General features: G+C 47.8%; 1 protein-coding gene across 1 annotated transcript in view; it reads right to left on the reverse strand.

Annotated features, from left to right (window-relative positions):
- The window catches only part of RIMBP2 (RIMS binding protein 2), a 103,062-nt gene that overhangs the window by 54,667 nt on the left and 35,183 nt on the right, over positions 1-13,212 (reverse strand). The window contains exons 3-4 of the mRNA XM_015417868.1: positions 7,000-7,151; positions 878-954 (exon numbers count right to left, since the gene is read on the reverse strand). Of these exons, the coding sequence (XP_015273354.1) occupies positions 878-954; positions 7,000-7,151 (229 nt within the window). The remainder of the gene's footprint in view (positions 1-877; positions 955-6,999; positions 7,152-13,212) is intronic.

Raw genomic sequence — 13,212 nt, forward strand, 5'->3', positions numbered from 1 at the left:
AGAGGGAAAGAAGGAGAGAAGGAAAGAAGGAGGGAAAGAAAGAAGGAAAAAAGGAGAAAAAGAAAGAAAAAGAAGGAAAGAAAGAGAAGGAGAGAAGGAGGGAAAGAAAAAGGGAGAGAAGGAGCGGGGAGCAGGGCTTGTTGCATGTGCCCGCCCCCTGAGCTCTTTACTGCCGGAGCTCCGCTCCTGTGAGCTCCTGCAGGAAATGACCCCTGGATCTATCCTCCATGAATCTGTCTAACCCCATCTTGACATTTATCTATGCTCATGGCCATCACTAGGCTCACTAGTAAGGATGCTAGCTTGTGCTACCATTGGAGGGGACTGCAGAAAGCCAAGGTTTGCCCATGTAAGAGGCCCTGGACACCAAGTCATGTAACAAGGCTCAACATCCATAGGAGCTTGGCTTTCCTGTGTTCTCATTTTCCTCGCTTGTATGTTCTGGTTTCTTTTTTGGGGGGGTGTCTATTCCTCATGCTCCCCCATGCTCCCTCTAGTGGTCGATTTGATATTACACTGGTGTATTTGACACATATCTCCCTGCAGATTTTTTTATGCTGAACATAAATTAATGTAATATCAAATCGACGAAATATCAAATTGGAACAGACTACCCTGGAGAAACAGAAACTTACAAGTGAGGAAAATGAGAATGGAGAAACGCCCCTTGATTTGCTGTTCCAGTCAGCTAAAGGAACTCAGCTCCCTCAAGGACAAGCCGTACCTTGACTTGCTTCAGTTTAGCCAGAAACCCCCATCTGGACCGGCCTCTCTTCACCTCCTAGACAAGTTTCCACAGCTGGGAATATGATTCACGCTTCCTCTACACAAGAGTAAAGGAATGGTGCAAAACATTTACATTGTAGGCTGGCATTACCTATAGCGGGCGATGCAAAGATGGACTTTTCCCGAGTATCTCTGCTTTGAGGTATTGGATTTCCGTTCATTCTCCATCTGCGGTAAGAAGAAATATTTGGGATAAGTTTTCTGTCTCTGCACACACTTGGCTATATCAGTCAGCATGAGGGTGGTGGCCATCTTAACCTCAGAGAGCACAACACAATGAAACTCAACATGAGACATGCAAAATATAACTCTTTCATACCCCACATAAGTAGCAATGCGAATGGGCCTCGAGAAAACGTTCAGTCCCTTTAACAGAGGCTTAATGGGATGGTATTCGTCAGGTGATGTCATTTACCTCCATGCCATGGAAAGTTTCAGCAGCCCATTTCTGTGCATGATGCCTCTATTAAAGGGACAGGACATTTTCCTCCAGGCCAGCTGGCAATCCTACAGACAGGACCCGTTAAACACCTTGTTTATTTAGGAAACGGCATAATATTAAGTAATAGGAACTTAAAATAACTAGCACCTACAACTGTGGTGTCAGACTGTGGGTGTTAGACTGTGGTGGGAGACTTGTGTTCAAATCCCCACTCAGCTGCGAAGTTCTCTGGACAACTCTGGGCCAGTCATTTTCAGCCTTGGCTCACAGGGTTGTTATAAGGATAAAATGAGGAGAGAACCATATATGCTGGCCTGAGCTCCTAGAAGCATGGAAAGGATAAAAATGTGATAGACAGAGAGATATAGTCCCAAGCGTAGGAAGCAGCATTCAGCCTTGTCAAAATCCTGTCAATATAATCTAATTCTGAACCTGGCTCCAGAGTGTGGATTGAAACCTCTGCACAATGGGAGATGAAAAAATAATCAAGAGGAACTCCTAAGTCTGCATAAAAATGTTAACATTTGACAAAAGGGGGCAACATAAAGATTAAAAGTTTTAAAATGCCAGGATCCTGCAAGATTACCTCACAAATTCTCAGCAGCCATTTTGGACTACCTAGGCAACTTCAGACTACAGCCTGCAGTTGCTAGGTGACCCAAGATGGCCGCTGCAGTTTCATTTTGAAACATGAAGTGAATTTGGGAGAGAAAGAAGGAGTGGGGAGGTAAGAAGGAAGGTGGGGGGGGTGGATCAAAGGTAGAGAAGGGGAGAAGCTGGATGGGGGAGTGAGGAGAGGAAAGCTGAGACAGCATGAGAATGAGAACCAGTTGGAAGAGGAGATAAGATTTGGCCCCTCCTACAAGTCTTCATAGGACCCCTGCAACAAACACAAGTCTCTAGTTCTTAATACTGACAGAATTCTCAAATACATGCAAACAATGCTTGCTGGTGATATCTCAAACGTAAAAGGTAAAGGTTCCCTTGCTCGAAAGCCAGTCGAATCCGACTCTAAGGTTGTGGTGCTCATCTCCGTTTCAAAGCCGGAGAGCCAGCGCTGTCTGAAGACGTTTCCGTGGTCATGTGGCCGGCATGACTAAAGACCAAGGCTGTTACCTTCCCACCGAAGTGGTACCTATTTATCTACTTGCAATTTCTTGCTTTCGAACTGCTAGGTTGGCAGGAGCTGGAACTAGAGATGGGAGCTCACTCCATCAGGCGGCACCCGGGTCTCGAACTGCTGAACTACCGACCTTCCACAGCCTGCAGTTCAGCGTCTTAACCACTTGAGCCACCGCAGCTCCTTGATATCTCAAAACAAACACCCAAAATGGAGGAATGAATGGTTTAGAATAGAGAAGAGTGTCAGGAATCACCATACAGATGAGTATTGTCTGCCCTTGGTAGCAACGAGTTCTGCCAGAGGTCCCCCTTTGGGTACAGAATTGGAATGGGCGGCCTGTTGCCATTCCTCACAAAGGGGTCGATCCCCTTACTGCAACTGCAACCCCCCCCTCTTTCAGCTCTGGCGGGGCAATAGTGGGGGACTGCACATCACTCCTTAAGTGGCCAGGTTTTTTAAAATATTTTTTTAAATTTTATTATATTTATACCCCGCCCTCCCCGGGAACATCTCAGGGGCCCCCAGTTGCAGATTCCAAGCCCTCTCTGACTGGTAACAGTTCTCCAGCATCTTAGATAGAGTCCTTTGCCAGTCTTTAAGGTTTCCAGGTCTGGGTTAGGAAATTGCTAGAGATCTGGCGGTGGAGCCTGGGGAGGGTGGGGTATAACGCCTTTGGGTCCCTTATAGCAGCCATTTCCTCCAGGGGAACCAATCTCTGTCATCGGAGAGCAGTTGTAATCCTGGGAGATCTTCTGGCCCCACTTGGAGAATGGCAACCCTACTTCTGACCCTAGTAGTCGAGTCTTCTTCATGTGAAGCCCAATTAACTAAGCCCCCCTCCCCAATATGAGTCCTCAAACTCCCCCTCAACTATGAAGTTATTGCAGCCAGCAAAACAGCCCGGACAAACAAATCTGCCCTACGAACCTTTTTGGGAGAGGGGGATATTGTTTCTGGACACCCACTCTTTATTGACCTGCCTCTCCCTAAAAATACAAATCATTGGGCCATCGCTTTCTTTACACACACACACACACACACACACACAGAGAGAGAGAGAGAGAGAGAGAGAGAGAGAGAGAGAGAGAGAGAGAGGAGAGAGAGAGAGCCTGTGGAGGAAACCAAAAAGCAAAACAGCAAGCATGCAATAAAGAACTCCTACCACAGCCCTTAACAGTTACTTTAGAAGCCTAATTTCCAGCCCTGGCTATCAATCACCTAGACAGTAAATGGATGCTGCCTTTGTGGAAGGAGGCCCCGCACGCAACTCCAGAAATTGCCATGTCAAGTGCCTCTTTGTTAGTTTGACTTTTCAATGCTTGATTTCTCCTGAAGGCATTTAGCATAATATAACTCTCGGCCCTCTTAAATGGTGGGTGTGCTACCACCGAAAATGTCTGGAGCCAAACCTCCACCTGTGGCACACATCCACCCCTTAACTGCCAACACAAAAGCAAAACAATGAGGTGTTTGTTGAAAAGGACTCTGGTGGTGGTGGTGGTGGGGGGAGGTGTCAGAGAAGAAAACCGCAACCTGAGGCTGTAACTAGACGTCATGGTCTGAGTGCAACGAGATTGACAAGAGAGCACCACTGCTACCTGAAGGTAGCTACCCTGCCCTGGGGGGGATTCATTTTATGAATGGAATGATGGGAAATATATGATTGAAGAGCCAAACAAGACTATAAATATGCTGATCACCATGTGGTGGATATGCATGTCAAGTGCTTTCAAGCCACAGCCGAGTTATGGAGAGCCCCATAGGGTTTTCAAGGCAAGAGAGACACACAGAGGTGGGTTTGCCGTTGCCTGCCTCTGTACAGCACCCTAGACTTCCTTGGTGGTTTCCCATCCAAGTACTAATCTGCTTAGCTGAGATCTGACGAGGTCAGACTAGCCTGGACCATCTAGGCCAGGGGAGGTGGTGAAGTCGTAGCCAACTTGCACCAACCCCATAGGGCTTTTAAGGCAAGAGATGCACAGAGGTGGCTTGCCACTGCCTGCCTCTGTGTACTGACCCTGGACTTCCTTGGGGGGTCTCCCATCCAAAGACTAAGCAGGGATGACCCTGCTTGGTTCCTGGGATCTGACGAGATTGGGCTAGGTTGGGCCACCCAGGTCAGGGTATGTTGTTGTTGTTGTTCAGTCGCACAGTCGAGTCCGACTCTTCGCGACCCCATGGACCAGATGTAGCGGACAGCTTAACGAAATAAGCGGCCAATCCATTCTGAGCTAGCTCCCTGTTTAGAAAAGGCTGGGAATCGAATTACAGGTTCTACAGGACTCTCAAATCCCCCATTAAAATCCAGCGATGCATGTTCCCATGGCAAACGAAGCAAAAAAAAGTCTTGCTACTGCACAGTGATAAGAAGGGGACCACTTGCCAAGTTAATTCGGTTTTGTTTTAATGAGAGCACTTCCACTCTAATGCACCAGTGAAATGATTTTTTTTTTAAATTTACTGTATCTGCCCTTCAGTGCAACAGTGGGGTTCTCCCTCCCCTATTTTCCTGCCTGACTTAAATCTTTCTCTCTCTGCTCCCCCTTTATTCCCCCCCCCAGTGACACTTTGTTATTCTTCTACAGTAAAATAAAAAGCTCCATTCAAGATGGATTCCCTAAATGGGCTGGTGTGGACTAGGGGAACTTGCAGTTTCCAGCAGAGTACTCTGATCCACCACCACCCCTTCCCATCTGCTGCAATTGCTGGACCCCTTTCACATAACTACCTTCCAGGGTGATCCACAGGGACTTTAGGGATTCTTCAGAAGATCTTGGAGTAGGTATATGGGGTGGGGTGGGAGTTAAAGGAACTTTTATTCCTCTGAGAAATTTGGGCAGATGGCGTGGGATATGGAAAAGACAAGGGCTGCATCAGGGACAGAACATAAAAAGGGCAGGAAGAAAGTTTCTCATCCGCTGCCAAGAAGTGAAAGCAGATCATTTTCAAAGGACAGGCAAAGGCACTGAGGTGGGCAGAGATGGGAAACCCATTGCTCTAATTCAGGGGTCCCCGATGTGGTGCCCATGGCCAACAGGGCACCCGCTGACACCTTTTCGGGCACCCACCAAAGGTTTTGGGGAAGTGGGTGAGGCCAGGTAGGGTCTTTGGCCCCTCCCCCGGCTTCTGATTGACCACTGGCGAGTTGATGGGCTATGCAGATTTTTTAAAATGTTGTTTTGGCAGCAGCCACCAGCACAGCACAAGGACCTACACTGTGCGACTGAAGTTAAGCCGTGAGAATCATTTGGTGGCTGGCTCCACCCCCTGCGGCAGCCATTATGTGGCAGTCATTTTGTTGCCGCACCGACCGTGCCGGGTCAGAATTCCAAATGTGCCCGCGGGCTCAAACAGCTTGGAGACCTCTGCTCTAATGCAAAGCTGAAGTCATTTCCTCCTTCTGCTACTTATCTAAATCCTGTGCTGAAAATGGTGCCCCAACACAACGAAAAAGGTTTTTTTGTTTAATTGCCACACTTTATTTTAGTGCTACTAAACTAAGGTCCCGTCCACACGAGGTGATTTGGGCCAGTTGCAGAACAGTTCGGGGGAGGATCAAACCAGCGCGATCACACCACAACATCTGGGAAGCGTGGTGCTTCCGTCCCCGAACTGGCCCTTCCCCGCTCAAATCCGCTTCAAGTTGAAACCACCTACCTTGGTGGTTCAACTTGAAGACGTGCTTCTAGCCGGGCGTTTGATCGCCGGTGCCTCCTTGCGCCGGCACAACCCCGGCCCGGAGCCGAACTGCGCATGCTCTGACATGCGCAGTTCGGCCGGCTGCCGATTAGGGCCATGTTTTCTCCCCGGTGTTTGATCGCGCCGGGGAGAAAAGGTGCCGCGGCCAGGGGATCCTTTGAAAAGCCGCGCCTTAAGAGGCTTTTCCCCTGCCGTGTGGCAGGGGCCTAAATAAACAAAGCCAGGTCAGGCTGTTGAAATATAGTGGGGGAAGGGACACAGGTAATGCTGAGAGGTGTGCCAGCAATCGGTGCGAATGCACATGAACGCATGAAAGCTGCCTTATACTGTATAGCCTACTCAGACTGGCAGCTGCTCTCCAGGGTCTCAGGCTGAGGTCTTTCACATCACCACCTACCTGATCGTTTTAACTGGAGGTGCCAGGGATTGAACCTGGGACCTTCTGCATGCCAAGCAGATGCGCTGCCAGTGAGCCACAACCCTTCCCAGTGTACACTTGGTAGGACTGAGGCCACCACAGCATTCTGGTGGACATTGTTACAAAAGTATTGGTCTGTATCCAACCATCAACAGGTTTTGCAGAATTGGAATTTCCTGCTCCCTCTTCCTCTTCCCCCTGAGCCTCCCCTACCTGGAATGTTGTTCCTGGGAGCCACTAGACCACCTGGAACAGAACCGGGGTCAGTGAGAGGGGAAAACTGGTGGAAATCACAAATGGAAATGCCATTCCTCCGGAGGAGTGGCATGGTTGGATATCTGCCTGGCTGAACACAGCCTGGTTTTCGCTTGTTCTTTCAGTGCCCCTTCCATAGGGGCCAGTGTGCACCGCGCACCTCACAGCATCCACACAATCAGACTTTTTTGTTGTTGTTTAAAAAACAAACTAGTTGCCTCATCAGAGCCGAGGAAGATGGAAGACTCAAGCTCGTCCAACTCATTTCCAACTCACGTCTGATTCAAATCTGCATCTTGGGCTGCCAGATCGTGACCGGGAGAGGAAAGTTGGCTTGACGGACAATTGCTCTGGTTTATCGCCGGATAGCTGCAGGGGTCGTATAAACTCTGAGATCACACAGTGGCCTCCAGAGGAGCTTTCATGACCTGTGAAGGAACGAAAAGGAAGAGAGCATCACGGGATGTGCCTCGAGTTCTGCTTTTGTGGCTGGTTTTGGTGCTTCCAGAGGGGTAGCCGAGCTGTGTCAGCCTACAGCAGCAAAACAAAACAGAAGTCCAATGGCACCTAAAAGACTAACAACATGTATTCCAGCATGAGCTTTTATGACTTCTTCAGACACAATGGACCCAAGAACATAAGAAGAGCCTGGCTGGATCAGACCAGTGGTCCATCTTGTCCAGCAGCCTGTCTCACATAGTAGCCAGCGGGGAAAAAGGGGGGGAAACTGTGACAATTTAGCGCTTAATGATACATTCATAAATCATAATATACAATGACAAAAAATGAACAATATATATAGTGGTGTGCCGTTTCGACAACGATCTTCTTCTGAACAAGGATGTGTACATAAACTGTCTTTTAACAATTCATTTCTCTTGGTGACGTATCTCTGTTCCCACTTTCGTGGCCCTTTCTTACACGCCCAGAGAAAGGCTGATCACCACTTTGGGATCAGGAAGCACTTGTTCTCCAGGCCAGTTTGGCCAGGGATCCTGGAGGGTTTGGGATTTTTTGCCCTCTTCAGGGAGGGAGGGAGTTCACAGGAGGTGGGGGGGAGGTATTTGTGAATTTCCTGCATACCGAGAGTTCCTCCCAGGGCTCCATCACCCGAATTTCCCAACCCAGAGTTGGCAACCATATCCCACACAAGGTGTCTCCTAAATATCACTGCTGATTCACTTCATCATAAAGCTATGCTTACAGCTAGGTTCTTCAATGGGCTATAATTGCATTCACCATTCCGGAAACCACCGTCTACATTCTCTATATATATTGTTCATTTTTTGTCATTGTATTTATTTATTTAGTTTATTTATTTATTTTTCACATTTATACCCCGCCCTCCCCGATGGGCTCAGGGCGGCTTACAGAGGCAAGGCAGAACCTTGCCATAATAAAAACATAATATACATAATAATATAAAACATATAATACATCATTATATTATATTATCATATAATATTACAATATATTCATAATCATATATTATGATTTATGAATATATCGTTAAGCGCTAAATTGTCACAGTTCCCCCCCCTTTTTTTTCGCTGGTCTTATTACTGTGCCCATCCATGTGACTATTCACATAGTAGCCAACCAGTTCCCTTGGAGGGCTTCTTGGCACTGGGATTCCAAGGCTGACTGCCTCTGAACGTGGAGGTTCCCCTCAGTCACCATGGCTAGTAGCCACTGACAGACCTTTTCTCCATTGGTCTATCTAATCTCCTTTTAAGAAGAAGAAGAAGAGGAGGAGGAGATTGGATTTATACCCCGCCCTTCACTACCCAAAGGTGTCTCAGAGCGGCTTACAAACTCCTTTCCCTCCCCTTCCCCACAACAGACACCCTGTGAGGTAGGTGGGGCTGAGAGAGCTCTTGACAGAAACTGCTCTTTTTCAAGGACAGCTCTTATCAGAACTACGGCTTGCCCAAGGTCATCCAGCCAGGTGCAAGTGGAGGAGTGGGGAATCAAACCCGGTTCTCCCACATTAGAGTCCGCGCACTTACACCAAACTGGCTCACCAAGCTGTCTATTGATGGCCTCTGACAGCAAATCCTCTGACAGCAAATTCCACATTTTAAACACACTCTGTGTGAAGAAGTATTTCCTTTTGTCCGTCCTGAATCTACTGCCCATCAGCTTAATCGGATGCCCTCAAGTTCTAGTATTTTGGCAGAGGGAGAAAAAGTTCTCATTAACTCTCTCCACCCCACGCATAATTTTATAAACATCTATCACACACCCCTAAATTGTCTCTTTTCTAAGATGAGAAGCCCCAGACTCGTCAGCCTTTCCTCATGGGAAAGGTGCCCCAACCCCCTAATCATCTTGATTGCCCTTTTCTGTATCTTCTCCAGCTTTGCAATGTCCTTTAGTGACCAGAAATGTACACAGTATTCCAAACGAGGCCACACCACAGACCTGTACAGAGGCATTATAATATCAGCCGTTTTATTTTCAATCCCTTTCCTAATAATTCCTAACATAAAATTTGCCTCTTTCACTGCTACAGAAAGAAAGCAAATCATCTCCCCCATATTTGGTGCTACCATCCTTTCCCTTTGTTTCTTAGCTGTCTCTAGGGATGCCTATGATTAAGGAATACGCAGTTAGATAGAATCATAGGGTTGGAAGGGTCCTTATAAAGCTATCTAGTCTGACCTTTGCTCAGTGCAGGAAATCCAAAGTTAGACCATCACCAACAGAAGCCTGTCCAGCCTCTGCCTGAAGATTTCCAGCAAGGGAGAGTCCACCATCACCCTAGGCAATTGGTTCTCTAGTCTGCACGGTTAGGAAGTTTCTCCTGTGATAGGTGAAAGGACCATCATCACAGATGACTTGTGGCAACCCAGTAGGCTTTTCAAGGCAAGAGATGTTCAGAGGTGGTTTGCCACTGTCTGCCTCTTTGTCGCAACTCTGGACTTCCTTGGTGATCTCCCATCCAAATACTAAATGGAGCCAACCCTGCTTAGCTTCCAAGACCCAGTGACATCGAGCTAGCTTGGGCTACCCAGGTAAGGGTCTTTCTCCTGTGCTTCCACCCAAATCAACTGTCCTATCATTTAAGCCCATGAGGTCTAGCCTTGCCCTTGGATCAGCAGGGTACAAGATGAGTGCCCTCTTCTAAGCCCATCAGGAATTCGAAGAGTGCATTCTGAAGAGCCAGGAAGACATTAAGCTTATATTTGTAGCTAAGGCTAAGGTGTAACCATGTGTGCTTGTAATTGCATTGTCTGTACTGTGCTGATGCTGTGTCTGTCAGATGTCTGTGTATCTGTGCATTTGGGACTCAGGGATTACTGCTGTGTTTGCTGCTGTGTTTGTATGGCTAGCTGTACACCTCATGCTTGCATCTGGATGAGCAAGGCTGGTGTTGCCTGCTACAGGACACATGCTTCCCTGCACCTTCCCAGAGTGCCTCTGGACAAAGAAGACCAGCGCCATTGTGCCCAGTTGGGACACTTGGAGGAACAACAGGGTTCCCCACCGTTCCTGACCTGTGGGAAACCATGTAACTCTTCCTGCTATCTGGTTTGGAATCACAAAGAAGACTTCCTTTATTGCCCTCCCTGGAACCAGGCACATCTCTGCAAGTCAAAGGTTGCCAATGGAAACAACGGTTTCACACCTGGCCACATGGCTCTCTTTGAAGTTAGGGTAGAGCATCTGCATATTGCCCCCTTCCCCTCGATTAGGACATCACAACTCTTTAACCTATAGCCATAGTAAAGAGGACGGACCCTAAGGGTTTATGGCCGTAAGCCAAACCCAAAAACAAGCTTTTAAAAAGAGAAACACAGCCTTTGTTTCTCTGGTTAACCCACCCCTCCCTTACCTTGCAACTTAAGTGCTGCAGGTGATTCTTACTGCGTTTTCGGGAGTCGCGACCCGAGAACCCGCACGTGGCTTGGCCAGACCAGTCCGTGTGTTTTAGAGTCCACCCGCTGATACTTAGGCTGCCCCACTTCTTCTACGAGGAGATTTCTACTCAGCTTGGACCTCAGATAAGTATAAGCGATATCCTGCTGTGTTATCCCTCTTTTCTGTTGAATTTGTTATTTTTCCATGCTGATTGCTTTCTATATACTATTGTAACTAAGGAACTTGTGTGAATCTGCGTGTGCATCTGTTTTTCGTATGCTTGAAAACTGCTTAGTAAAAAGGCAACATTTATTCATTAAACCTAGTGTGTTGTCTCAATTCCTGGGAAATAGGAGCGTTCGTTGGCCAATCTGCCCTCTGTATACACAGGAAAATTACTCACGCCACGCACACTGTCGTACATAAGTCTGAGTTGGGCATTCGGAACCGTCCTTAGAGGAGTTCCGGTATCAAAGGACACTTTTAAAAAAAATACATCAAGCATATCTCACATTCTAGGGGGATCTTGGTGTTTCTAGAACTGTAACTATTTACAACTACATTAAAACACACAGATGCACACATTTCCTCCCCTGGAAACTAGCAACAATACTATGAAAAGTGGAAGTGTTCATGCAGAGAGTGAATGTGTCAGTCCACTGCTGAGGCAGCCAGATTGATGCTCCCTGTCTGGCCATGCTGTGCTCCAGCACCATCTGCCACAGCACAGCATGGCAAATCAGGGAGCACTGGCCCAGTTGCCTTGGCAACGGGCCTACTTATTCCCCCTCCCTCTCCCTACTCACAGTGGGGGGAAGCGATGGGCTTCATCTGCTCCCCGTTGAAACCTTACAGCCAAATCTGGTTGGCTCTACTGGGCTGTGATGTCCTTGCATTCACTATGTGATCCACGATTGGCTGGGATAAGGGAGGAGGAGGGGAAATGGTGCTGGAAGAATAAGGGGGGAAAGCTTGATTTGTAATGATCAAAAATGGGGGTAGAGCGTTTGACTGGGTGTCTGGGGCATTTCATACCCCCTGTGTTTAGTTTTGAATCCCTTGCTTTGCCCATGAATTTGGCACGTTCCTAGTTACTCTTGCAATATTCCACGAGGTAGCGGCTGTCGGCCTCTGAAACACCATGATATACAGAACCTCTGAGACACAGGTCACCATTTTACAGCTGCTCTGAGAAATTGCATCTGTTGCAGATTGAGACGGGGGGGGCTCACGCAGGGCTGAAAAGCGTGGGAAAGACGAATCCCCACTGGGCCAGCCGCCATTCAAGCTTGCAGGTGCACAAAGACTGACGCATCGGAGCTAGAGCTGCAGTGCATGAGAAAGAAACGTTCCAGGATATCGAGCGGGAAGAAAGAGGAGAAGGTAAAGTAGGATACGTCAGTCTGTTTCCCTATAACCGAAATGGCCAGTCTGCCTCTGCCCTCGCTATGCAGGCACATTATACCAACAGTAGGAAGAAGAAGAGTTGGTTTTATACCCCGTTCTTCGCTACCCAAAGGAGTCTTAGTGTGGCTTACAATCAGCTTCCCTTTCTCTCCCCACAACAAACACCCTATGAGGCAGGTAGGGCTGAGAGAGCTTTGAGAGTTGGTTTTATACCCCGTTCTTCGCTACCCAAAGGAGTCTTAGCGTGGCTTACAATCACCTTCCCTTTCTCTCCCCACAATAAACCCCCTATGAGGCAGGTAGGGCTGAGAGAGCTCTGAGAGAGCTGTGACTGACCCAAGGTCACCCAGCTGGCTGCATGTGGAGAAGTGGGAAATCAAACCCGGTTCTCCAGATTAGAGTCCTGCCGCTCTTAACCACTACACCAAACTGATCAAGGGGCCATGAAATGTACAGAGTGAAACGTAAATATGGAAAATTCAGATCTAATCAGAGACTGCTCTCTAGTTAAGTTAAGCTAGTATACACCTGTCGAGTTGCAACTGACTTATGGTGACCCCTCCTGGGGTTTTCAAGACAAGAGACGTTCAGAGGTGATTTGCCATTGCCTGCCTCTGTGTCGTGACCCTGGTATTCTTTGGTGGTCTCCCATCCAAATACCAACCAGGGCTGACCCTGCTTAGCTTCTGAGATCTGAGGAGACTGGGTTAGCCTGGACTATCCAGTTTATTTACTTATTTATTATATTTATACCCCGCCCATCCTGCGAACAGGCTCAGGGCAGCTAACAGAAGCGGTACAATGTACCTAGTGGGCGTAACCATAAAAATGTAAAACTACATAAAATACATACTCATTCATAGACATGTAATTAACAATTGGCAATAAAGTGCTCGCAGTGCTAAAACATTTGATGGCGTGCTTTCAGATCTAAATCCATGTTGTTCGTCCGATCCTCATCCCACGAGTCGATGGGCCTAGCGATACATCTGGGCCAGTCCTAGGATCCGGAAATTCTATAGGCTCATTGATGGTAACAGTAGTGGCGGCTCCTATTTAAAGGCCTGGCGGAAGAGCTCCGTCTTACAGGCCCTATGGAACTGTCATAGGTCCTCCAGGGTCCTGATCTCCTCCGGGAGCTTATTCCACCAGTTCAGGGCATACACCTGTAATCGATTCTAGGTCCCCAGTTTTGCTAAGCTAGTTAATACCTGTAGT

Source organism: Gekko japonicus, unplaced genomic scaffold (genome assembly GCF_001447785.1).
Source record: "Gekko japonicus isolate JY-2015 unplaced genomic scaffold, Gekko_japonicus_V1.1 scaffold328, whole genome shotgun sequence".
NCBI lineage: Eukaryota > Metazoa > Chordata > Lepidosauria > Squamata > Gekkonidae > Gekko > Gekko japonicus.